The sequence below is a fragment of the Cygnus atratus genome, chromosome 20 (genome assembly GCF_013377495.2).
Source record: "Cygnus atratus isolate AKBS03 ecotype Queensland, Australia chromosome 20, CAtr_DNAZoo_HiC_assembly, whole genome shotgun sequence".
Lineage (NCBI taxonomy): Eukaryota > Metazoa > Chordata > Aves > Anseriformes > Anatidae > Cygnus > Cygnus atratus.
In genome coordinates, this window is record NC_066381.1 from 7,471,198 (window position 1) to 7,495,915 (window position 24,718).

The following is a 24,718-nucleotide window of genomic DNA, read 5'->3' on the forward strand; positions in this document are numbered from 1 at the left end:
ATCTTCTGAGGCATCCAGCAGTAACCACCAGAAGGGGAAGGTCCCGATTTAGAGCAGTGCCCTGATCTGCTGAGGCAATTCGTACTTAGCTGCGCAAGCTGCCTTTCTCTGTTCTCAGTCGTATGCGTTTTAACCACTGCTCTTGCTACGAAGTTTGTAGAGTATGTCATGTCTGATTAAAAAAAATATGAGCTTGGGACGTGATGGAAATGTCTGCCTTGTGCCTATGGGGTCAGCTAGGCTCCTGTTGGAGAGCCCTGCGCAGATGCGCAAGATGATGTTTTGTGGCTCTGCCTGCCTCGGTGGCAGTCTTAATTTGGTCTTAACATCTCCAGCTAATTACCTTTCTGTGAGGGAGAAGATTGGGGTACAATCTGTCTCGTTTGGCCCAGAGTTGAGCTCCAAGCCCCTCATGTCTGTGCAGATGAAGGTGATTTAACAGAGCCAGACGTGTTCGTGTGCTGCTCAGACGCCCGGCGCAGTTGCACGCTGCTCCCGCCTGGTTCTGGGGTGGCTGCAGCACCCCGAGCTCTGGCTTGGTCACCCCACAAGCACTGTGCCAAGCCCTTCGCTGCACTTCCTGCAGCAGCATCCAGTGTTATGAATGAGAGAGCAAAATCGTTTTCTCTGTGCTTAATTTGTTGCTCCCATGTACAGCAAAGTCATAGAAACCAGATGAAGAATTGGTGACCAACTTTTTGTCCCTTGCTGGAACCCCCAAACTCATGCAAATTCATTAGCTAAGACAAACTTAGAGGTGAATGGAGAGCCTATAGTGTTTAGTAGAAACCATACGCAACGTGGAACTGGGATGTAAACCTCTTGATGTTCCTTGGCATATCTATTATACATGAGCCATCAGAGCAGTGTATTAATAAAACAGGAGGCTAAAGCACTTGGCACTCCCAGCTCTTTAGCGAAACATCAGAGCAGAGGCTGTCAGCCTCAGTCTTTGAAGCCTGGAGCTTGCATCTGCCCAGCTGCTTCAGTGACACGGTCAGGATGCTCGGGGAATGCTCCCATCGAAGGGAGATCTCTCCACTCTGTGTTGTTTTTTTTTTATGCTAGCAAGATTCTCCTCCTCCAGGACAAAAATATCCTCCTTTGCTGCTCAGCCTTCATGCATGCTGGAATTCTTAAGCAGTAAGTGACAAGGCCAAAGATGGGATTAAAGCAACCTCAGACATCGGCGTGCTGAGATGCAAACTGTTTCTGCTCCTCGAAAGCTCTCCCCACTGGGGCTGCTCTGTCCAGTCTTGTGCTGTGCATGAGGCCCTTGGTTTTCCTGAAGAATAAATGAATGACACTGAATTTTCTAACTGTCTGAGTTGCTTCTCTATCAAAACAGACAAAGGTGGCTCTTTAGACCTCCCTGGCACCAGGCTCAAGCTTGCAGAGCTTCTGGGCAAGCAGAGGCAGGAAGGGAGGCTGCTTCGTGCCAGGCCTGACCTTGGTGCCAAATGGGATCAGCCGCACCAGAGGGGAAGGCTGGAGCTGCTTGGCTGTAAGCATTCATGGGTGGTGATCCCTGAAAACAGAGAGCAATTCGAGCAGCCGAAATCCTCACCCTGCTACGCGAAGCTGAACATCAGCACTGGTGCAGCGCGAGGGGAGCAGCCAGGAGTGAGAACCAGCAGATGTAGCTAGGCTTGCGGTTTTCAAAGGAATAGGCACACCAAAGAAATAGGGTTAATTTGTTCACGTATCAGCAACCTGCAGGGCCCAGTAGGAGGTAGAGAGTGTGCTGTGGAAGGGATGGGGCATGGAGCCGGGGCTGAGCCTGGCTGTGGGGCTGTGCGGCCTCTTACCGGGCACCCCAAGCCGAGCGTGGGCTCAGGGCGCTGGGCTGTGGCGGATCCAGGGCTAATTATTGTTCCTTTGCTTCCTGAGGTGCACGTGAGGGTAACGGAGCTGTGTTCCCAGCAGTTTACACACGTTTAGTTTGCACCTTTCTCTTGCTTTGAGTACCAGCAGGGGGGGGTGTTCCTCCTCCCCAGCCAAAACTACAGCTTGGTTCCTTAGGAAAGAAAAGGGTATTTATCGTAACACTGCCTACGAAAGTGGCAGGCAGCCCAAAGCTCTCCTGGGCCCCACTGGAGGCTGAGGGGTTTGGGTATGGACCGCAACCACCCCTGCAGCACGGGCACAAGGAATCCCGAACCCTGGCTGCGGGAGTGGAAGAGCTGAACCCGTCCCATCGCAGGCACGGTGCTGCAGAGGAGAGCTAGAAGCTAACTCCACGTGCTGCCAGAGGGATGCTGGACGGGGTGGTTGTGCACAGATCCTGTGGCAGACCGGCATGCCCACACACAAGCACCGCTGGTGGAGCACGAGGTGTGTTACACCTGTGGGTGAGAAGGGAAAGAGCTGCAGCCGATGCTTTTGGTGACGGCATGAATCGTCACGCCTTGGTTTAAGGGACTTTGACAAGGGGCTTGCTTCCGAGGAGCAGCTTGCATTTAGGCTTTTTTTAGTAGGGACCAAATATTGCTGTTCATTCATGAAATCTGTGGTTTTGATCGATAATTCAGGATTTTGAGGAGGTTTGGTATTCATCTGTGTTCTGTCACGCCCGGTCGTGCACCAGAATACAGAACTGCGGTGGCAGGGCCAGCAGTGTGAAGCAGCTCCTGGCTGCTGCTCCCCATCCTCTGTGTGCTGCAGGCAGGAGGGGTTCCTGGTGGCACTGATGTACCTGGTGGCGCTGCCCAGTATGGTGACACACCAGCCAGACACCTCCGTGGTGGCTGTGCTCACCAAGAAGCTCAGCACCACTCCTCTCTGCAGCACCGGGCTGAGCTCTGTCCCTTCTGTTCTCCGACGTGCTGCTGTCTGCTGCCAGTTGCTTGTGTGTGTATTTGCAACCCACTGCACCCAAATACCCACTGATCTCCTTCCTCTTGGAGTGAGAAGCAATAATTAAATGGCTAGTTCAAATTTAATTTTTTTTCTTGTATAGACAGAAGAAATAAGTTCAGCTGTGACCATGCATGTTACATTTTAATTTTTTCTCATGCCAAGAAATACAAAGGAAGTATGTCGGGTATACCGCATCGTCCTGCAGGGAAAGAAACACCTATCAGCAAACCCAAGTGCCCAGCCGAAATTCCTGCTGTGTTCGTGCTGTTTGTGGATCCGACTTTTCCAGCTGGACTTCAGAGGGGCTGAGGCTGTGCGTGGAAGTGGTTACAGCAGCGGGGGGAATGCCCCTGGCGCTGCCATGCACGGATCCTGCCCTGGCACCATTGTGCAGGGTCTGGGAGCGCGTGGCCCCGCATCGGGGCTGCCCTGGGGTACTGCACACTTTCCCTTCCTGGTGCTTCGTATCCCACGTGGGTATTTATAGGTTGGAGTTTTGCTACCTACTGGCGTTAGCAAATGCTTTGCAAATATTCCCACTTTGAAAAGGCTGCTTCCCCCCCGCACCCTTTGGCTTGTGCCCAAGCATGGGGGTTTTCAGTCCAAATCTGTCTTCGCCAAAATTAAAGGATGTGCGCGGAAGAAAATGAACCTTAAATCTGCGATTACTTGAGTGTGGGACCTGGGCTGTGGTTCTGGGCCGTGGTCAGTAACAAGGTGCAGGGCTGGGGGATTCGAAGAGAAAGCCATGGGACCAGCCCTCAGGGCATGGCTGATGCAGCAAACCAAAAGCAGATCTTTTGCTGCTTTCCTCCCTTTGTGCTAAAATCCCTCTGGTCTCCTCTGCAGGCGTTCCCCAGCCAGACGCCGCGTTGCCGTAACCTAGCTGACCCATACCGGTCTCTGCATCCTCCCAGCTGCTGGAAGGACGATAAGCCTGTCTGCAAATCACTCCTTCAGCCTAGCATGTCCTTCCAGCATCCCCCAGCCCAACAGGGGCTCTGCTGGGCTTCCCCGGGGAGAGGCACCCCAGAGGCTGGGTGCCGGTGGGGTCCCGCAGCTCCGCGTGCCGGCTCCTTCCCGATCCACATGGTTCTGTCCCACCAGGACCTCACACTCGTTGATCCCAGCTCCTACTCGGACTTGCTTATAGCCGCGTTTCCCAGCTTCTCCATCTCCTCAGCGTGCTGTCCTCCTACCAGCTGCACTGCGCTGTCAGGTAAGGCTGGGTGGCCACCATGCCGCGGGGAGCTCGCCTCTTCCCTGCTTTGCTGGGGGGAGAAGCTGGCCAGATGCTGAGGATTTTGTGTTTTAGTTGGAAACAGGAAGCTTGATGCTGACGTGTGTGCCTAGGGGAGGCTGCAGCAGGTGGCAATGAGCTGTGACATAAGCAATGGGTCTTGTGAGTGGAGATGAGGAGAAGCCTTTCTGTGATAAACTTTTCGTGATCGCCCATCCACACTCTAAAAACAAACTTCGGGAGAGGAGCGGTGGTGCCTGGACGTGCAAAGCAAGGTGCTTGCACTGAATTGGCAAAAAATCATGAGGGGTGTTTTTGTTTCCTGGTTCAGTCCAATGGAGGAAGCTTGGGTCCCAGTGGCCTCAGGGTGGATTCTGCCAGGGTTTTGCTCCTCGTGACGCAATCCCGTGTGAGGTGCCATCAAGGGCTGGGGCTCATTGGCTTCTTCCTTGGCGCACGAGGGTGAGACCATGCATGCCACAGGGAGCAGCTTCCCGAGGGCCTCCTGGCAAAAGCTTCACAAAGGGTCAGGCTGCAAAGTGCGTCAGGAGGTTGTTGGAGAGCAGGGGAAGAGCCTCCGTGTCTGGCTGGTCCTGAGGAGTTTATTTCTCTGGCGCGACTCAAGGGCAGGATTGCAAGGAAAGGAAATACTTTATGTCAGGAGTGACTGGAGAGCTTTCAGCTGGATCTCAGTGCAGGACAATGCCCAGAAAGGTGTATTCAAGAGTGCAGAGCAGTGCAATTGGCTCTAACCAGAAAGAAGATTTAAAAAAAGGAAAGGAGTTAAGTGTCTTCGGTTTTATTATCTGTAATACCAGGCTGCGAAGCAGTCACCTCAGCAGCCCGGTGCTCCAGGCTGGGGCAGAAGGCACTAACCCCATGTGGGTGCGTGCAAAAGATTATCACCGTGGGTGTTTTGGGTGTTGAATTTTAGTGCCTCTGCTGCTCCTGGCTTCTCTGGACAGGGACTTTTCCAGCCAGGGACTTCTCCAGCCCAGCTCCGTGCGGCCGCTCCCCGTCCCCTGCCTGCGCCAGGACTCCCAGCCCGGCCTGAAATGCAGCGTGTGGTTGTACAGATCCCTTTGGAAACATCAGATTCAAAGGAGTTATGCATTCACTCCTATTTATATTGATGAGGAGAAAGAAAAAACGTTGTCTTTTCTGAGCTGCTCGTGCACGTGACTCGGAGCAACTTTGCCATCTGTGCCTTTAGCAGAGCACAACGCCGAGCCGCCGCGTGCGGGGCTGCAGGGCTTCGTCGTTAGCCGTAGGAGAGAAGGTCGGGCTCTTTAGAGGAAAGGCTTTATGTAATGATAAAAACAGCTTTTAAATCCTTCATTTGGTGCTCTCAAGTGCTGTAGTTTTTCCCTGGATGCCGGCCTGTCCTGTCCTCAGGGGATCCCTCCTGGCTTTGCCATAACGCTGGCTGTCAGTGGCTCAGGACAAAGCTGCACCTCAGCCAGCCAGCAGCATTCGGGTTCAGGGCTTAAGAAGGAAACTTTTTGGCGATTTGATGGACAGACGCAGCATCCACAGCTCACCCATAAGATGAGGGGTTTAGTCTCAAAGGGAAGGCTTTTGGTGAGAGCGGGGACAAGAGCAGAAACCATGGAGCACCCTGATGGACGCGGCACCAGGCTGAGCACAAAGCTTTCCCTAGCACCAAGGGCAGAAAACAGAGTTGCTAAAGGAAGGTAGTGAATTTGGTCCATTTTTAGAAGCTTGTAATTTCTAATAAAGCACAGGCAAAGGGGCGGATTGGGAGGCAGCCCAAGAAAGTGCTGTAGTAACATGCTATTGCTCTGAGTCCCTGGAACCCCTTTGAACTTAGAGGAAAACATTAGCAGTGTGTCCAGGGGATTTGGCTCCCCTATCCCCTAGGTCCAAAGAACATCTAGCCAGAGAAAACTCTGTAATGAGGAGCAATCAAACAGGAGAATGTTCCCAGCCATGCCCCTGGGGCACTGCAGAGGATTTACAGCCTGCAGCTCTCCGTGCTGCCTCCCTGCGTGCCCCTTGTGCTCACCAGCTTGGAAGGGACGAGGGTGCCAGGATGCTGGGAGGTTTCTCCTGGCACACCTTGCTGTGCTGTGCAGCAATTCCCCATGCGGACAAAGCCCTTGGACGTGCTGGGTTTGGTCTGAGGTTTTTCCAGATTAACTCAGGGAGCAGGGGAAAACATTTCATGCCCCAGGACAGGCCAGGGGATGCAGCTCCCAGTTGTGTAATTGTACCAGCAAAGTTTTGCTAAAAAGAGGCTCAGCTAACACGGAGCCAGTGGATATGGCCAGGAGCCATCTACAGAGCCTGGGTACAACGACAGGCGGTGAGACCTTGCATAGTCTGGGTGGCAAATACAGTACCAGAGCCTGTGCCAGCCCACGGCAGGGACGGGTGGGAGGTGGGGATGGGGACGGCAGAGGGGGCCGCGCAACATGGAAGACTTGGCAGGGCATGGGGGGGCCCAGGCAGATCAGGAGGAGCAAAAAAAGTCAGTGTTCTTTACATGTCGTTAAATACAAAATGTTAAAAAATAATATGTGGTTTGTGGAACCAGCCCCAGCCAGCTCCAGGGATGCTGGAGATGTTCAGAGACGCGGGAGGGGTAAAGAGAGGAGCAGGGATCCTAAACCCCTCTGCACCTCTGAAAATCTCCCGGTAGGTCATCAGCTGAAGCCCAGCAGGGTGAGGGGAGATGAGCACAGACGACAACGGGGTCTGGATCGGCTGCAGCTTTTGGCTGATGGACAGGACAGGACAAATGCTCGAGCGGATAGCATGGGCTCTCCGTGCCTCGGTGCCGCTGCTGCAGATTAACCAGGCTCTTTCCTCAGCGCCACGAGCATTAACCTCGCTTCAGGTGCCCAGAGAGAGAAATGTGTGGTTGCACGGAGAAAGCATGTTTCCTTCCATTAAAATCCCCACTGTGGGGCCGGCTGAGGAGGAGCCTGGCGTTCTGCTGCGGCAGCGTCCTGCTCTGCCGGCTCCGACATCTGCTGCAAGTGACAAAAGAGCTTGTAGGAACAGACGTGGAGAGCATTCCCAAAGGCATGCAAATGGTCATTGTCTCTTTTTTTTTGTTGTTTTTTTCATCAAAAATACAAAAGCAACCCCCACACCCTCCAGCTCATGCGGCTATGATCTGCCCTGAGCGGAGCTGGGCTCCTTCTGCAGCTCGGTTTTCCTCCTGCCCCCAACAGCTCTCCACTCCCAATGGCAGTTTGAGCTTTTGTTTTTTTTGTCGTAGAGACAGATAACGTAATGATTTAAAAACCAACAACCCCCCAACAACACAGTCGCTTGTGCCAAAATTCTTAGAGGGGATTCCTCAAAGTGTCCTGGTCCGTCCTTAGGTTTTCTTTAAAATAAGCGTCGTTCCCGAAACTCCCTCCTTGCCCTTCGCCAGGAGTTGTCTCCCCGCTCCGTCAGTTTTGCTGGAGGGGAATGAGGTAGTGGGTTTCCCCCTTCTCCTCTCCACTCGGCACCCGAAGCTCTTCCCCATCCCTCCTCGTGATGTTTTCGTCCTAGCCCTCATCCGGGCTTGTTCCCAGGGGGCGGCGGAGCAGAAGCACGCGTTCCTCCAGGGCGGCCCCCCTACGCTGTGACAAGTTTTTGTTGTGAGGCTGAAAGTAAAAACCCCAAAAGGAGAGTTGTCTTCCTCCTCTTCGAGGTATTTGCATGCTAAAATGTCTTCTAGGAAACTGTAAAATAAAGAGAGGCTTAGGGCAGCTTCCAGCAGTCACAGAGATGTCCCCGATGCTCTTGGCTCGGGCTTTGGGTTCGAGCGGCCGAGAGCCGAGGTTCCCGTTTGCCCAAGCAGTGCTGCCAGCAGCCCTGCTGCTCTTGGCAGGTGGCTTTGTGTCGGGGAAGGTCCCCAAACACTGGGGGACTGCACCCCTGGGCAGGCTGGATCCCTTTGCTTTCACCCCGCTACACGTTTCCAAACCCACCGCAGCCTTGCCAAGGCTTCGGGTTTTAGCCTAAATGCCTCTTGCCTGGGAGATCTCCTACAGACACCGGTTATGGGGCAGCTCTGGGAGGACTTCTCCTCCTGGTCACCTGCACAGCATATATTGCTACCCCAAGCAACCCCTTCTCCAAGGTATTTTGCACACATGGGTGCTGTGGGTGGCGGTCCCATGGGAGACCTCAGTGCCCTTACGCTGTGGTTGGGGTGGGAACGGGGCGTCCTACAGGCAGGGCTGCCCTATAAGCTGCTGGGGACAGCACCCAAGGCACCATGTGGGGTCCCTGCTTGAGCTGGACAGGGAAAAAGGGAAGGAGATGTTACCTCTGATGCTGAGTGAAATGTAGAGCACGATGATGATGGTCCCCAGGACGATGGAGACGATGCTGAGCAGGCGGGCCATGCGGCCGAGGCGCCGCGCTCCGTCCATGTCCCCCTGCTGCCCGCTGTTCCTCGACTGGGGGGGAAGCACAGAGAGAGGCTCCTGAGAACGGTGCTGGGGCAATGCTCTGGCTGCAGTCCCCAAAATGAAAGCGGCTGTGTCAGCAGGGGCCTGGGCTCCTGTCTCTGACAGTCTGGTGCCCTGGGGTGGCCCCACGGGGATGCTTCCGTGGGCAGGAGCTGGATGGGACGGGGTCTGCCTGGTGTCGGAGGGACTAAGAGGTGTCCCCAGAATGGGAACTCCTGTCCCACTGCCCAGCCCCAGCCCTCTCTGGCTCTTTTATGGGGAAAAAAATGCTGAGATTCTGGAATTCCCAAAAGCAATTCACTTACAGGGGGCTCTGATCGGGGGCTGTGTCCCCCAGGGGTGCTGCTGCGTTGCTGCAGCTTGTGTGCAGGAGCACATCCAGCAGGCACCAGCACCGTGATGGGAGGTCCCCAAGGGACAAAGTGCTGCGGCTGCTGGCTTTGGGAATGAGCTGTCGGTGTGGGGGCGAGGCTGGAGCCCCCCAGCAGCAGGAGCCCTGCAGCCAGGAGCCCTGGCTCTGGGATGTGGCTGCTAAAATCAGCGAAGCTCCATATGGAAAAGCTACCTCAAGAGTTAAAGGTGGAAGGGTATTAAACAATCCCCCTCTCCTTTCTAAAAACGCATCTCTGAGATGCAGCGCCCCACAAAAGGTGCCCTCTCACATTTAAAACAGAAGGAAATGAAGGGCTGGGAGGCTCAGCACAGCTCCAGTGCCAAGTCCTGACCTGGGTTAGGGATAGGGTTAGGGTTAGGGTTAGGGTTAGGGTTAGGGTTAACGCAGGCGGCTGCAGCCCCGCGGATGTCCGGCTGTGCTAACGCACCCCAGGCAGAGCCATTTCCCCAGCACTGACACTGGCTTAGCTCAAGACCTCCTTTCTTTCGGTCTCTACAGCACCTTTGGCAATGTCAAAAACCAGTGGTACGCAGCCAAGGGCCTTTTTGTGTTAGAGAACAGGAGGTGACAAAATGAAGCTCCAAGGGGTGGTGCTGAGCTGGGGGAGAGTAGGGAAGCACGGGGATTGACAGGGTCCCTGCACTGCTCTCTGACAGCTCCTAGCATTTGGGATTTTTATAGGCTCAGATGTTTGCAACCAAGTGTAATATTTTTGCAGGGTGTGGGTTAGATTGCAGTGGAACACATTTGCAATTTTAGCTGTCTTCCAAGCAAAATATATGGGCTAACAAATTCAACATATTTATCACCGCAGCTTCTGGAAGTGTTTACTGATCATTTATCCTGAACAATTACGAAAAATACATCAGCACTGGCACGGCGTGTTTAGCCAGCATTTGTTACTGTACATATATTATTCATCGGCATGGAACAGTTTGATTATAGCTGCCTGGTATCAGTGATGCTAACATTTTCTTTCTACTTGAAAACACGAATATTTTGTTTATTAATCAAGACTGGAAGAGGCAGAAGAGCTCCGAAATGCCTGGGGGCTGGGGCAGCATGCCACGGGGGTGCCGAGCTCCACGTTTTGGGCACGGAGACATGAGTCCAGGTGGCTCAGAAGAGCCACTGATCATCCCTGCCTTCGTCCTGTCCCCTGCTCAGAGGGCATTCTCCTAATAGCTAGCCCCAGTGGTCTCGTTGCAGATGAAGGCAGTTACTTTTATGTAAATTCTGGGACTTTTCCTAGTCCCAGGGCAAAGGCAACCAACCTGTCACAGCCTCTTCCCACAGCCCTTCACAATTTAGGAACTGGCTTTGGATGCATTCCGCTGACCACCACCAGTTATTCAGAACAAATCACTAATCCTCGACACTTAAATTGTGTTGAAAACCCATTCCGGGCGAGGTACAAGCCAACATCAGACGCAGATCTATGGAGGCACCATTTAAAGGAGGAACGTGGGGCTTGGCTTCTCCCACGTCGCTCCATACCCACCGCACTTACACCCCTAGGAGCTGCCAGGCCCTCGCTTTGTCAATAAAATGCACCCAAAGGGGAGGTGGAACACCCTCCACGTTGCTCTTTTCCGTGACACCAGTGTAAGCAGGAACAGGCTGGGGGCCAGAGCAGATTTTTTTCCCCACCCCTGGCCATGGGCCCTGGGGGGATCCGAGAGCAGGGCCTGAAAAATGATTTATGAGACACCAAATCCAACAGCCTTCATTTTCTTCCCTCTCCGGTTGCTGCTTAGTGCCCAGAAAAGCTTTCCTGTGCAAAAAGCATTGACTTAGGAAAGAAAAACACAGTCGTGGAGCTGGAGGAAAGTCGGCACGTCGCGGGGAGGCTGCCTGTCTCCCCCAGCAGGGCTGCAAGTGAGGCACGGGGACAATGGTGTACACCCAGGCCCCGATTTGCAGGTGATGGGACACCCCCGTCCTGTATCCCAGGGGGGCACCGGGGCCTGCGGGAGCTTCGACCGTGGCTGGGAACTGGATTTGTCCCTGGTGTGAGCAGGTGGACCCCCAGCTGACGTGCTGAGAGCTGTTGTGGCTGCAGGAGCACCAGGGAGATGTTTCCAGCAGGGAGATGGAGACCCCATGGGGGTCCTCAGCTGGTGGAAATGGGGGGGCCACGAGCTGCACAGGGTGGCAGCGGGTGGATGTCCCAGGGGGGCTGGAAGCAGCCGATCCTCCCCCAGCCCTGCGTCAGCACCGGGCGGTGGGGCTCGAGGGCCTCAGCTCTCATCTCCCCCTTTGCTCGTCCCCTTCAGGGGCTCATGCAGCCCACGAGGCACATCCCCGCCCCGCTGCGGGCTCTAGCCTCGCAGGGAGGAGGATTTATTTTGCCTGAAAGCTAATGGGGCTGGAAAATCCCCGTGAGAGCCCCCGCCGGCCGCTCTCCCTCTCGCCCAGCCGGACGAGGCCGCCCGGCTTCCCCGCGCGCTGCCTGGGCGGCCGCCACCGCACAGCTGCACCGTGCAGATGGCAGCTGGTAAAAATGGTGATTCTGCCTCAAAATGGAAACTGGTCTCTCCGGAGGGCTTTCTGCAGCACCTGCCACCGACTCTTCAAGTTGTTGCTGGTTTTTGGGAAGCACTGTGTGTCCCCCCACATGTGTTTTGGTGTGGTGAGCAGGCAAGTGCTCGCCCTGAGCTGATTTTCAAAGGAAAGCTTCGCCTCGGTGGCAAATGAAGGGTGTAAAAGGTGCCAGGGGGTGTAAAGCAGTGGGTAAGGGGGTGGCCGTGCCTGCGAGGCTCTGCTGAGGTGGGTGGGAGGCTGCCTGCTTTCATTCTCCCCAGCTCCGATGTCAGTGTGCGAGCTGAGCTGTGGGGGATATTTAATGGGGATTTTTTTTTTTCTTTAGGACAAGTGCAGGAGCTGCAGGCACAGCCTGTCCCTTTGGAGTGCCTGGGAGCAGGAGCGAGCCCCCAGCTGGGGTCTCCCCAGTGCTGCAGGGCTGGGCTGCGAGGTGCGGGGGCAGAGCCCTCATCTGTGCTTCGCCTCGCTGCTCCGTCCCAGCCGGGAACCAGCCTGTGGGCTGCCTGGCACCACCGGGAGAGGAGCAGTGCTCTGCGGGGACACAGGGGCTTGGTGTGCCCTGCCATGGCTGTGACCTCATCCCACAGCATCCTATATCCCGCATCCCACATCATCCTGCATCCCACGGCATCCCTTATCCTACATCCTACCTCATCCCACATCATCCTGCATCCCGCAGCGTCCCGCAGCATCCCGTATCCCACATCATCCTGTATCCTGCATCCCACATCACCCCACATCGCCCCATATCCTGCCTCCCACCTCATTCTGCATCCCACCTCATCCCACAGCCCACCTCATCCTACACCCTACATCCCGCCCCATTCCACATCCCACATCATCCCATATCCTACGTCCCACCTCACCCTACATCCCACATCATCCCGTAGCCTGCATCCCACCCGCAGCCCGGGCTGCCCACATCCCATCCCGCTGCTTGCTGTCCCGGAGAGCCCCGAGCACGGTGCCGAGCAGCCCCCAGCCCCAGCCTCCTCCCTGCCCAGCCCCCCCAGCACCCCCCCATCCCCATGCCCGCCCCCCCCGGGGGCTCGGGGCTCACCATGATGGAGAAGACGAGGGCCACCACGTTGATGGGCCAGACGGGGCAGAAGCAGGAGAAGATGGCGAGCACCAGGTAGTCCCGCGGGCGGCCCTGCTCGGGCGGCGCCGTGCTGGTGCCGGTGGAGGAGGCTCTGCCCAGGCTGAGCCGCGACGGCGACAGCGGGGCCGCGTCCAGGTGCCCGACGGACACCGACTTGTAGCCGAGCCCGTGCCCGTTGCGCTCCGCCTCGCCGGCCAGCGCCGCCGTGAAGGATTTGGAGCCTCGGAGCCCTTCGGTAGCCGCCAGCAGCTTCTCGGTCTCCTGGAGCCGGGAGGGCAGCGCCGAGCCCGAGCCCGAACCCGAGCCCGAGCCCGAGCCCGGGGGCGCGGCGGTGCCGCTCGCCATGGCCCGGCCCGGCCCGGCCCGGCCCGACCCGACCCGACGGAGCGGGCTCCGAGCGCTCCCCGCCGCCGCCGCTCTGAGCTCGGGGCTCGCCGCCCCCCCGGGGAGGCCGTGCCGGGGGTGGGGCCAGCACGGCTCGGCCCCCGGGGCAGGAGCGGGGGATGCGCAACGCCCCCAAAAAGCCCCGGGGCGGGGGGGAGGGGGGGGGGCTCGTCGGACCGCGGGGAGGGTGCTGGGGGGGGGGGGCTGAGGGGTTGGGATGGGGTTGGGGGGGGGGGATAGGGTGAGGTGGGGTGGGATGGGGGGGTTGGGGAGGGGTGGGATGGGATGGGGTGGGACGGGGAGGGGTGGGATGGGACTGGGAGGGATGGGGTGGGATGGGGTGGGATGGAATGGGGTGGGATAGGGGGAGAGATGGGATGGGGAGAGGTGGGATCGGACGGGTTGGGATGGGATGGGATAGAGGTTGGACTAGGTGATGGTCTTGGAGGTCTCCTCCAACCTAGATGATTCTGGGATTTTGGGATTCTGGGATGGGGTCGGGTGGGGTGGGATCGGGGGGATTTAGCGGGGAATCCCCCGTGTCCTCCCTCCCCTCCGCCGTGATTCCAGCCCCCCCCCCCCCCGGAGCCCGCTCGGCCTCGCCCCGGGGTTTCGGGACGTGGTGCTGGGGACGGGCGGAGGGGGGGGGGTCCCCAGCGGTGCCCCCCTGCAGACCCAGCGGCTGGGGACAGCGGTGTCGGGACAGGGACAAACGCAGGAGCCAGGACCCGCAGGGTGTCGGCGCAGGGGGGTGCATCCTGGAAAGCGGAGCGCAGCCCCCAGGGGGGCGGCAGTGTGCTGGGGGGGGCCGGGAGGAGAACCGCAAGCACCCGGCTGGGCTCCAGCGGCTCTCTTCGGTTCTGAGTTTTTCCTCTGCGGCTCGCCAGGGATTTATTTCCCAGGCGGTGAGTGCCATCTGCGGGCGCACCCAGCGCCCTCCGCCTGCTCCTGCCCGGCCTGGGGGGGGGCGGTCCCAGTGCCTCTCCCACCCACAACCTGGAGAGGGGCCTGCGTGTCCTAACCGAGAACCCGAGAGCAATGCAGGGATGCTGTTTTGGGGGGTCTCGAGGCCTTTTTCCCCTGCTCCCGCTTTTTTGGGCATCTATTTCCACCTGTCTTGCTTTAACACCAAAGTGAGGGGGGGAAAAACTGGAAACACGAATTTTGGTGGAGAGGGGTTCGTGTAGGGTTACGCCTGGTTTTCGCTCCGTTGCCCCATGGTGTTCCTGGGCGTGTGATGAGAGCTGACAGGGGCAGAGCAGGGGGAGCTGGTGCAGGGGGAGCCTCACCCCATGGGGGAACCTCACCCCCATCGCGGAGCCGCCCAGCACCAGGGTGCTGCTGGTGGGAGAAGCAGGATTCCATCAGCAGCCATCGCTGCAGGCCCCTCCTGGGAAGGGGAACCTCCTGGAGATGAAAGCCAAGATGTCTCACACCGTCAGCACTTTGAGAGGCTCCTTCGCTGAGCGGAGAGCTCTCTCTCCTGGCTGCTGGGAGCTTTCCTCCGCCGGGCTCATTTCCCAGCTCCACCACCCCACACTGGGACTGAGGGAGGAGGAGGAGGAGGAGGAGGAGGAGGAGGAGGAGGAGGAGGAGGCGGAGGAAGCCTGGCACTGGGGGAGCACAGGGCTGAGCCCCCCTTCCTCCTGGCTGGGCTGACCAGGAGCGCGGTCCCAGACTGTCCCACGGGAGCCACTTTGCAGTCGTCAGGAGGCACCATGGGGTTTATGAGCTCCTCAACCACTCCTGCAGATCTGCCCAGGCACCAATATGTGCACTGATGGGCTTAGCATCAAAAGTACAACCGAGTGAACATTTCCCAGCTCCTGCTCCCCCGATCCATCAGCCAGAGCCAGAGCTGTCCCCCAGCCAGCAGCCTTACTGCAATCCGCACGGCCCATCTGTCCATCTCACACACATTAACAGGCAGCGCCCCGACGCTGGGCTTTTAACTCGTGTTTTCTCACAAAGCAAGCAAGAGAGAATAAATAATCGTGACAACTTGCAGCAGGGAAACCTCACAACAAAGAAACACAGAGATTCCTCGAGCAGAAAACAAAGCTCTCCACGTCCCCCAGCTCTGAGCTCTCCTGCAGAGCAGCGAGCGCAGCCGGGCACCGTGCCGTGCGCTGGGCTCACAGCACCGCGCCGAGCCCCGTGTCCCACCTCTCTCCTGCCCAGGTCCCTTCCCGCTGCCCCGTTTGTCACTCGGCTGCGTTACCTTCCCGGCACCGTCTCGCCTTCCCAGCCTGAAGGGTCAGTGGATGGGGAGGCGCTGGTAGCCTGAGCTCTGGAACCCCCCCAGCTGCCAGGGGAGCGGTGCTGCCGGGGGGGCTCGCAGGCTGCCCATGTGTTTGCGCTGGCAGCTGCTCCGGAGACCAAGCTGGTGGCTCCCGACGGGATAAAACGCAGGGCTGGCTGCCGGACGATCCTCCTTCGGACTCTCATGGTGCTGGAGCTGGGTCTCGAGGGGATATCCCCCATAGCCTGCAGCACCAGGGAGCCGGGGGCGGCCGTCCCTCGCGCCCTGCCCGCGGCACTCGGAGTGGGTGCAGGGCCAGCAGCGCGCGGCACCGTGCAGGGACAGGGACAGAGCCGTGATCCGGCTGATGGCTCGCCGGAGGGTGGCGATTTTGGAGAGCCTCTTGCCACTGAGGTCATGCTTGAGGGCCAGCCGCAGGGCGTTGAAGGCTTGGTTGTAGTCCAGGATCCTCTTGCGCTCTCGGACGTTGGCAGCCATCCTCCTGGCCTTGGAGCGCGCCGGCCCTGCTCCTCTTCCTCACCTTCATCTCTTCAGCCTCCCCCAGGTGGGCGGCTGCTTCCCTCCCCTTGGGGTCCCACAGGTCCTGCCCGTGGCACACCTGGGGTGCAGCCCCCCTTTCCAGCTCCCCTTCCAAGCCATCGGGGGGGATCCCCATCGTGCCGCACCGCTTCCCACAGCTGCTCGCGGGACATGGCTGCGGCTTGCAGGGACGGGGCGAGGTGCTGCTGCGGTCCTGCCTCCCGCGAGGCTGGCAGACACTCCTCCGGGGTCACGCAGCCTCCCCTAAAAACCCCAGCTCATCACGTTGGCTCCGTCCCAAGCCCCTCCACACCTTCCCCCCAGGACAAGTGTGCTGCCCTGGGGACACCGGCCTGCCCTGCGGGGACACGGCAGTGCCAGGACGGAGCGGGGACACCAGTACTGGGGTCCCCAGGGTTTTGCAGTGGGAGCAGGGGACAGCCAGCTAATGGCTGCATTTTGCTTCTCCCAGGACCTAGAGGGGAAGCAGGGCTCTCAAGCACACCTAGCAGGGGTTGCTTTAGCTGCTGCAGAGGGTTTGGGCCCTGCAGGAGCTCTCCACATCGCTCTGCGCCCTCTCTGCAGGGCAGCTCGGCCTGGGCTGGGGTCAATCCTAAGCTCACGTGGTGCTTTGAAAGGGCAGAGCCTGCGGGCATCACTGCCCTGGCACGGGGCTTGGGGGCTGCTCAACCACGCTCACTGCTGTTGGGGCTTCTCGCTGTCCTCTGTTTCCCAGGGAGGGAAAACTGAGGCACAGAGTAAGGAGGCTGCTGAGGACAGCGTCCAGGCTTGTGCCTGAGCCCAGGAGCATGCGAAAAACCTCCTGGGCAGGATGGTGCGGGCAGTACTCAGGGAGCTCCCTGCCTTGCCTCCCACCCTCTTCCCATCCCTAAAAAACCTCCTCCCAGGAGGAGCTGAGTCCCCCCCCCCGGCCCCCACCAGCCCCAGGGACGGGGCTGGAGCGTGGAAGGAGCTTGGAGCCAGTGCGTTGGAGCTGCTCACACCGTGGGGTCCTGGTGAGCTGGGGGCACGGCTGGACCGGGGCAGCAAGCAGCAGCCCCCACCACCCACCGGTGGGGGCCCGGGCAGGCGGGGAGCAGAGGAATGCGGGGGCTTGGCAACGCCTCTGCCCTGCGGAGCAGGAAGCAGGAATGTCGTGGGGGGACCGGGCAGGTGATAAAAGAGCTAAAGTGCTACCTGCCTCCTGGCCTTCCTGTCCCGGGGAGCAGCGGGGGCCTGGGGGCAGAGCTGGCTGGGCCGGATGCTGCTGGGTCTGCACGGTGTTTAATGGGGCTGGGGGGGATGCACAGGTGGGGGGGGTGGGAAGATGAGGAAAAAAAGCATCTCCTTGCTCCCCGCAACTCCCAGCCTGGCTGTCAGGAGGGCCAGAGCCCTGTCCTCCGAGCATGCATGGCAGGGACACAGGGGACCACTGGCCCTGGGGTGGGCATGCTTCCTGCCTGGCCCCCGGTGGGTTTATCCCCCATCCCCCCCCCAGAGCCTTCCAGGCAGTTTCACATCCCCCTGCCCCTCGCCCACCGTTTCATTAGAGAGAGCAGTTGCTAAATGCCCCCCATGAGAGCGGGGTAAACAACGGTTTGAAAAATGGCCCCGGAGCTGTTGTGACAAATTGCTGGGGTTACTGGTGCAAAAGTGGGAGAACGTCCGGCCCCTTATCCATCCTTCCTATCCTGGGCCGGGCCGGCCGGGCCGGGCCGGGGCCGGATCGGTCCTGGACTGGGTTTGATCAATAGCCACAATTAGTGGGGGCTATTTGTCTATTGCCCTTCTCCTCTCTTGGCCCTTTGAAGTGGGAGCTAATTTAGGTGCCTCTGCTCCAGGAACCCCATAAATCAGGAGCCGGGGCCTGGGGGAGCGGGGAGGGACAACACAGCGGGACTTCAAAGGAGGTGAAGCTTGCAAATATTTCCGAACACCCACCTGTGCTCACCATGGCCCTCTTTTTCTTTTTCCAGTGGCCTTCTGGCAGCTCAGGGGTGGGTGCTCTGCACTGGTGCCGGGCGGGTGCTCCCCCGGCCGCTGGCTCAGCAGCGAGCCCAGCTCAGAGCGAGAGGCTTTCTGGGGTGGTTTCATGCTGGACACTTAGAGAAATGCCAGCGGGAACGTGCAGAGCCGAGCAGGACGGCTCCCTGCCAGGGGGATATTTTGCTGGTGCTGGATGCTGGCCCATGCAACATGGAGCAGACACGGGGGGGGCCGTGCCCACCTGCAGACCCCGTGGTGCCCCCATGGTGCCCCCGTCCTGCCCACAGCCCTGGGAGCCACTGGGGGACCTCCACTGGGCCCTGGCCCCATGGGGACCCAGCCCCAGCCCTCGGAAGAAGGCACGGTCGCCCCGTAAATCACGGGCTCTTTGGATGCCACCTGCTGCCTGTAATTAGTGCATCCCGCCGGGCCGTCCCCACCTTGTCCTGGCCATATTTCCTACCTACCGTGCCCATTACTGGGGTGGGCAGGTGGGGAGGACGCCCGCCTGGGGCTGCTCCCTCAGCCCCCCCTGATTTATCGCCCTGCTCCGGGGAGATTTATGGGCTGAGACAGGCAGCCAGCAATCCGTTGTAAGGCTCTGCCGGCCCGTCTGTCTGACAGCTGATGAAAGGGCTGCAATTATCCATTGCCACGCATAAATCAGGCCGCTCATAGCACGCCCTCCTCCTACCAGCCTCCACAAAGGGGCTCAGCCCCCGGGACACGCCACCTCCCAAGGATGGGACACACGGGACAGGGCACTGCTGGCACCGGGCACCTTCCCATCCTCACCTGGGCACCAGTGTCACCTCTCTGTCTGGTGGCCCACAGCCCCAGAGGCATGATTTGGGGGGGCTCCAAGGATGGCAGTGCTGGAGGGAGCCCACGGAGGCCGGCTGGCCGGTGGCGAGGGAGCAGCCACAGCAGGGATGGAGGTGGTGGCTCTTGCGACACTGTCGGGGCCTGTGCGTAAATAGAGGGTGCTTTGTTCCTGCTGCGCCACGGCACAGGTGGCCACAAGGGGCGGCACACTCGGGCTCATGAGGCACCCACCGGTGAGTCACACCCCTCTGCGTCCCTCACACCGGGCACAGTGGAAAATGCCAGCCCTGCCCGGGGTGTGGGGAACAAAACCTGTCCCGTGGGGCACGGGGGTATGGTGGGTTGAATGCAGCAGGGAATGTGCACCGTGGCACGGAGCCTTTCTTGCCAGGTGTCACCATCACCAGGCCAAGTGTCACCGTCAGAGCCATCTTCAGGCCAAGAGTCACCATCAGAACATCACCAGGCCAAGTGTCACTGTCAGAGCACCACCAGGCCACGTGCCACTGTCCCGGTCATCACCGTCCCGATGACGATGAGGGCCAGGAGACGGGCACACGCTGGCTGAGGCAGGACAGCCCCGTGCCACCGGTGCTCCCCATCATCGAGGCTCGTTTCTCGCTGGCTCGGTACCGGCCTCGTGCAGCCGGGCGGGGGCTGTCGGTGCCGTCACCTCGGGGTCGCTGCCAGCACCGGGAGCTTCTTGCCCTCCTCAGCATCCTCCCGGCACTCCGGGGAGCCCCCGCCGCAGCCCCCACAGCCTGGAGGAGGAAGCGGCTTCCTCCGGTGGGCACCGGGGGGGGGCACCGGGAGCAGCCCGGCGCTCCGGCTGCCAGTAACCGCACCGGGCCGTACCGGGCCGTGCCGGGGGGCCGGTGGCAGCGCTGGCTCCCCGCCCCGTCGGGGCCGTGCTGAGGCCGGGGGGCGGGCCGGAGGGGCCGGGGCCGGGAGCCGGGACGTCAGGCCCCGCGAGCGGAGGCGTCGGGGGGCGGAAGGCGGAGGAGGAGGGAGGAGGAGGAGGAGGAGGAGGAGGTGAAAGAAGGCTGACGGGCGGCGGCGGCGGCGGAGCGGGGAAACCCGGGGCCGGCCGGGGATGGCGGCGGGCAAACCGGGGAGGCGGCGGGGCCGGCTGCTCGGGCAGACTTCGCCCGGCACTGGCAGGAGGAGTTACCGGGGGAACCGGCGCCGCGCATGGAGCTGGGCTCGGTGCGGGCGATACCGGAGCGGGAGCTGGAGCGGTGCCGCCGGCACCTGCGCCGCCTGCAGCGGGCGCTGGCCGAGGAGCGCTTTCAAGGTGGCTGTACTGGAGGCGGCGCTCGCCCGCGGCCCCCCCGCGCCCCCCGGCGCCGCCCGCCGCCGCCCCCGCCCCCGCGCGCCGCCCCCCAGGCCGCCGCCCCCCGCAAGGGCAGCTCACACCCGGAGGGAGGCAGCGACGGCAGCTCCGGGGCGGAGGACGCGTCCTCGGCAGGTGGGTGCCGTGGCACGGCTGCGGGTACCGGCACCGGCAGCTCCCCGGGGGGCTGGGGGCGAGCCGCGGAATGGGGACGGAGAGGCCCGGTGTGCCGTCGGGGTGCCCCGTGGTGTAGGAGCGGCCACACCAAGCTCGGTGTCCTCGGCCCCCGGGGACGTGTGCGAGGGGTGCCGTGAGGGAGCGCGCCCCCAGACCCCATCCTGAGCCCCCTGTGTGTGGCCGGCACGCTCTGTGTGGTGGCACGGCCAAAGGTTTGGTGGTCTCCCTACAACAGCCCCATCACGTGCCCAAGGGCATCCCACGCTGTCACACAGCCGAGGCCACCCCAAGCCCTCATTCCATCAGTTAATGTCACCTCAAGCCCCCGTGCTGTCCCTGTCCCTCTCCCTGTCCCCACTTCCAGGGGTGCCCCGTGCCAAGGCCCCGTCCGTGGGCACGTGAGGAGGGAGGGTGCAGCCAGCCCTTGGGGATGTGCCACCGGCTCGGGAGCTGCCTCTGGGGCTGGGACACCGCACAAAAGTCACTTCCTCAGGTGTGACCTGGTTCCACCAGGGACGCCTCTGCTGGGTGACACCCCGCAATCACCCCGGGAAGTCCTGGAGCTGCTGAAACAGGAGCACGCTGGGGCACCGAGGTGTCCAGGCACGCTGAGGACAATGTCCTTTGGCGAGCTGCTGGCTGCTTTGTGGCACTGCCGGCACAGCCAGCGCTGTCGCCTGTCACGCTGTCCTACTTCCAGCGGCCTGGAAGTTGTTATTGCATCATCCCGTGTGCTTTAATCCGGGCTCAAACACCGTCTTGACAGCTAGGGAATGGCACTTCTCGCAAAGCTAATTCTGCAGCTGCCTTGAATTTGTTTGGTTCTTGCTCAATTGTTTGGGGTTGGTTTGTAAGAAAGCTGCGTAGCGGTGGTTTAAGCACAAGCAAACACTCCAGCATCAAACTGTGCTTAATACTTAGTTTAATTTATATTTATCACATTAGTCTACAGGGCTGGAGAGCAGTTCAGCTTCCGTTTCACCTTCCCCAGCTGTCTGTAGTTGACACGTCCAAAGGACGGCGTCGTGTCTCAGTGCTGCGCTGGGCTCGCTCCTGCCTGCGTTTCTGTCTCTCCCCAGCTCCGGTCAGCGACCCGTGGGGACAGCTGTGGTGGGAGCCGGGTCCTAGCCCTGCAGTGGGGCCAGGCACATCATCTACATGCAGCTCCCAGCCAGCCCCACCAGCGGCGATGCTCTGATGTTTTTGGAGCTCTTCTTGGTGGTGGCCAAGGGGTAGGAGCAGTCGGAGCGGCCAAGTGCCCGTGCGGCAGTGCCTTTGGGTTTACGCTCACGTCCCGTGCTGTGTTTGTGTCTCGGGCATGCTCCTGAATGGTTCCCCACGCTGAGGGTTGTGCAATGCTGCTCTTGGGCCGCTGGAAGATGTGTGTTGGTAAAGGGGCTTCCCTGGGGCGTGGGGTAAGAAACAGCTCTCCAGGGCATCGTGACCCGGAGGGGTCTTCCAGCCCCAGGGGCGCTGAGTTAAAACCTTCACTGCCACCAGGGGGGCTTTCTGGCAGCACCTTGAAACCCAAGGCTCTGTCTGCTGTGTTTAAATTTGGCTTCCTCTCCTCCTCATCCCCCAAAAGGGGCCACGGTCCCACTGTGTGCCCTCGTCTGATTGCCACCAGCCCCCATGGGAGGCTTTGCTGAGCGTGCAGGACCAGCGGGCTGCCCAAGCCGGGGGCTGCGTGGCCACCAGGTGACGGTGACAGTGACAGTGGCAGTGATGGGGTCGGGCTCTTCCCGGGCTTGTCCTGAGTGTTTCCTTGGCATCAGCACATCCGTCTCTTGTGCCTTAAAGGAGAGCCAGCGTGTCCTGCTGGCGCTGACATTTAAAAGCAGAATTTGAGCATGCAATAAAATGCATGCGGTCGTTGACTGGATCCCCCTTTCTGGTTACACGTGGCTCATTTAGTGCTCCTGTTTTTTTCTCACTTCTGTTTATTTTTCAGCTATAGCTACAAATTCCTGATCGTGGTTTGTAACTCAGCGAGTGCTGGTCTGCCTGGGGGTCCTTCCCTCAACGTTTTCATGAAGTTTTGGGCTTGTCGGTGCTCTCCTTCGGTGTGTGCAGCTCCGCGTTGTCGGTCGGTGGGCATGCTGCCAGCTGAGCTCCCCGTAACACAACGCGGCGCTACCCGGACAGCAGGGGTAGGAGCGCTGGGTACCGTCTTTATGGGAATTACCAGGGAAACACAGTGGTTTCCTTTAAGTAGCTTGTGATTAATCTGATTTAAGGGGAGGATATCTGCGAGATGCCTCCGTTTGCAGCTATTGCGTGAGAAGAGTGCCTGTGACAGCGAGATACATGATCCTGGCGTCTGAGATAACACCTCGCCAGCTCTCTCAGGACCGACAAAATCTGAGTGTCAGTGAGCAGATGGCTAGCACGGAGCACAGAGAGGGCTGAACTTCCCTTCGTCTCTGCCGTCACCTGTCCCTGCGGCTGGGCACGCAGCTGGCCTCGCAGCCGGCCTCGCAGCCGAGGATGCGTTGGGTGCATGGGGAGGCTGCCAAGGCGGGGGTGCTTCTGTCTTTGGGCACTGCCTGTGGAGGTGTGGGTCTGGGCCAAAATGCTGGCGTTGTCTGCTGGTGCCTTGGGAATGTGAAGCAGGGACAGCTTGCAGGGTGCCCATGGCACTGAGTGTGGCGCCGAGGTGCTGAGGGGTAGGCTTGGTTCTGTCCTGATCACCCTCGGGCCGTTCTTTCTTGTAAAAACCCCAAAAGCCTCAATGAGGAGGGGAACGGGAAATAGTGAGCCAAGTCCAAGGTTTGTCTCGGCGCATCTCTTTCTGTCTGGGGCAGCTGGTGGCATGCAACAGGTGAAGGAAAGTGAAATGTTTCGTTGTCACACTGCTGCCTTCTCTGTGCACCCGTTTCCTCTCCCTTGGAGCAAGGAGGGGACCTCAGGGCCAGTGCTGAAGCCAAAGGTGCGTGGGTGGCAGCTGCTGTCCCCGAGAGCCTGGCTGCAACATCCGTGTCCTTAGCTTTTTATTTTTTTTTATTTTTTTTTAACTTTATAGTGTTTTCCCACTGCTGGAAAAGCACTTGTTTGGCTCTGAACGTACTGCAAGTTCCTCTTCTGGTGCAGGAAGGACATGCAGAGCTGCAGTGTTTAATTTTAACTGCTTAGGAGGGAACAAAACACCCGTGTGTGTGTGTGTGCGCGTGTATGCGTGTGCGAGCCCTGGCTGGGACCTTTGAACTGTCCCCATCTGCTCTGGGGCCCCGTGATGCTCGGGAGGTGCAGGACGTGGTGTTTCTCCAAGAAGCCGAACCGCACTCCCTGAAAAGCACAAATACATGCACAAGTTCATGAGGTGAACACGGTGCCCCAAAAGCCTTGGGGCACAACAGTTCCCGTTCAAAAACCAGATGGTGAGCACTGGTTTGGGGAGCGACTTCCCCGTGCCAGCCACGTAGCAGAGGGCTTGTACAGGAGCTAAAAGAGCCCCGTGGGCTGGGCATGGCCCTGGAGCTGGGGGTCCCAGGGGGCTTTCCAGGGGGTGCCTGCCCCTGGTGCTCAGCGGCGATGCTGAGCTCCCACAGCCCGAAGCATCCCAGGTGCCCGCTACAGGGCTCGACCTGTGCCGGGCTCCGTCAGCCCCAGGTCCTCCTGCCACACGAAGCCCTCGTTAGGTGCTGGCTGCAGCCAGAAGTGCCCTGCGGGGCCTGAATACATTTGCATTGTAAGTCCTACCACAGCCGTGAAATTTGTTTTGTTATTTTTCTTTTTTTTTTGGCTGGAAAGACACTTCTGTGCGGCGGGCTCTTTGTTGGTGAGCTTCCCCTCCATCCTGCCCAGCCGGAGAAGGGAATGGAGGAACCCCCCCTTCCCCCTGGTGGCAGGGATATATTTCCTTGGGTTGGAAGAGGGAGCCTGGATTAGCCAAGGGCTAAAATGTGCGTCCGTCCAGGCACAAGGGAGCATTTCCCCCCGTTTCACAGCACCACCAGCTTCCTCCCGCAGAGGTTGCTGAGAGCATCCCCAGGAGCCGCGGCACGAGGCGCTGCTGTAAGGGAGCGCACACACTTCCCTGCCTCCCCTCCAAGAGGCATCTCAAAATAGACTTGGCTTCTCCACCCCTCCTCTCTTTATCAGTGTTTGCTAAGCAGGGTGATTTGCATATGCAGATGAGCAGCAGGGACGGCTCCCTTGGATTTGGTTCAGGAGCCGAGCTTGGCCCCGGGGCTGAGCAGAGAGGGAGGCTGCCTGCAGATCTGCCTGGCGATAAGGCGCAGCTGCAAAGTTCAGGGATCGCGGCGAGGTCTGGCACATAGGGAGACCTTTGTGCTCAGGATGGGTGATTTCTTCCTGGGCGGTTTTAATCTGGATCCTGCTAACCACCACCTCTTCGTTCTCCTTCCTGCCGCCCCCAGGAATGGTGCTGGGGCTCTTCCAGCCCTGCTCGCCCTGGTTTTGGCTGGGTGTTCCCTGTGCCCGGTGCTGTTTTCCCTCTCCCTGCCAGGAAATTGTGTCAGAGGAGGGCATGAGCTGGCGGCATGAGGACACGTGGCTGTGGGAGCATGGTGCCAGCAGGTCTCTGCACCACCACGGTGACACTCCTGGGGTTTGCCTGTTCCTGCCTGCCTGGAGCAGGAAAAATCCCATGTCAGGCTGAGGGAACGGGCTCTGCAGGAGCCGTGGGAGTGCCAT

At 59.6% G+C, this 24,718-nt stretch overlaps 2 protein-coding genes across 3 annotated transcripts; both read right to left on the reverse strand.

The window, feature by feature from the left end:
• Window positions 1–7,313: 7,313 nt before the first annotated feature.
• Window positions 7,314–12,920, reverse strand: TRARG1 (trafficking regulator of GLUT4 (SLC2A4) 1). 2 transcript variants are annotated; one of them, XM_035561009.2, is made up of 3 exons: window positions 12,534–12,920; window positions 8,391–8,523; window positions 7,314–7,698 (listed from the first exon to the last, which is right to left on the reverse strand). In XM_035561009.2, exons 1-3 carry the CDS (start codon window positions 12,918–12,920, stop codon window positions 7,694–7,696), a joined length of 525 nt encoding a protein of 174 aa, XP_035416902.1. In that variant the 3' UTR covers window positions 7,314–7,693. The 2 variants fall into 2 exon arrangements, with proteins under 2 accessions (XP_035416902.1, XP_035416901.1); XM_035561008.2 differs by having other exon boundaries at window positions 7,314–7,800.
• A 2,296-nt stretch (window positions 12,921–15,216) lies between these two features.
• Window positions 15,217–15,877, reverse strand: LOC118255075 (class A basic helix-loop-helix protein 9). Its single transcript, XM_035561006.2, is given in 2 exon segments — window positions 15,217–15,723; window positions 15,725–15,877. Coding segments are annotated over 2 exon segments (660 nt in total).
• Between the last annotated feature and the right edge of the window lie 8,841 nt (window positions 15,878–24,718).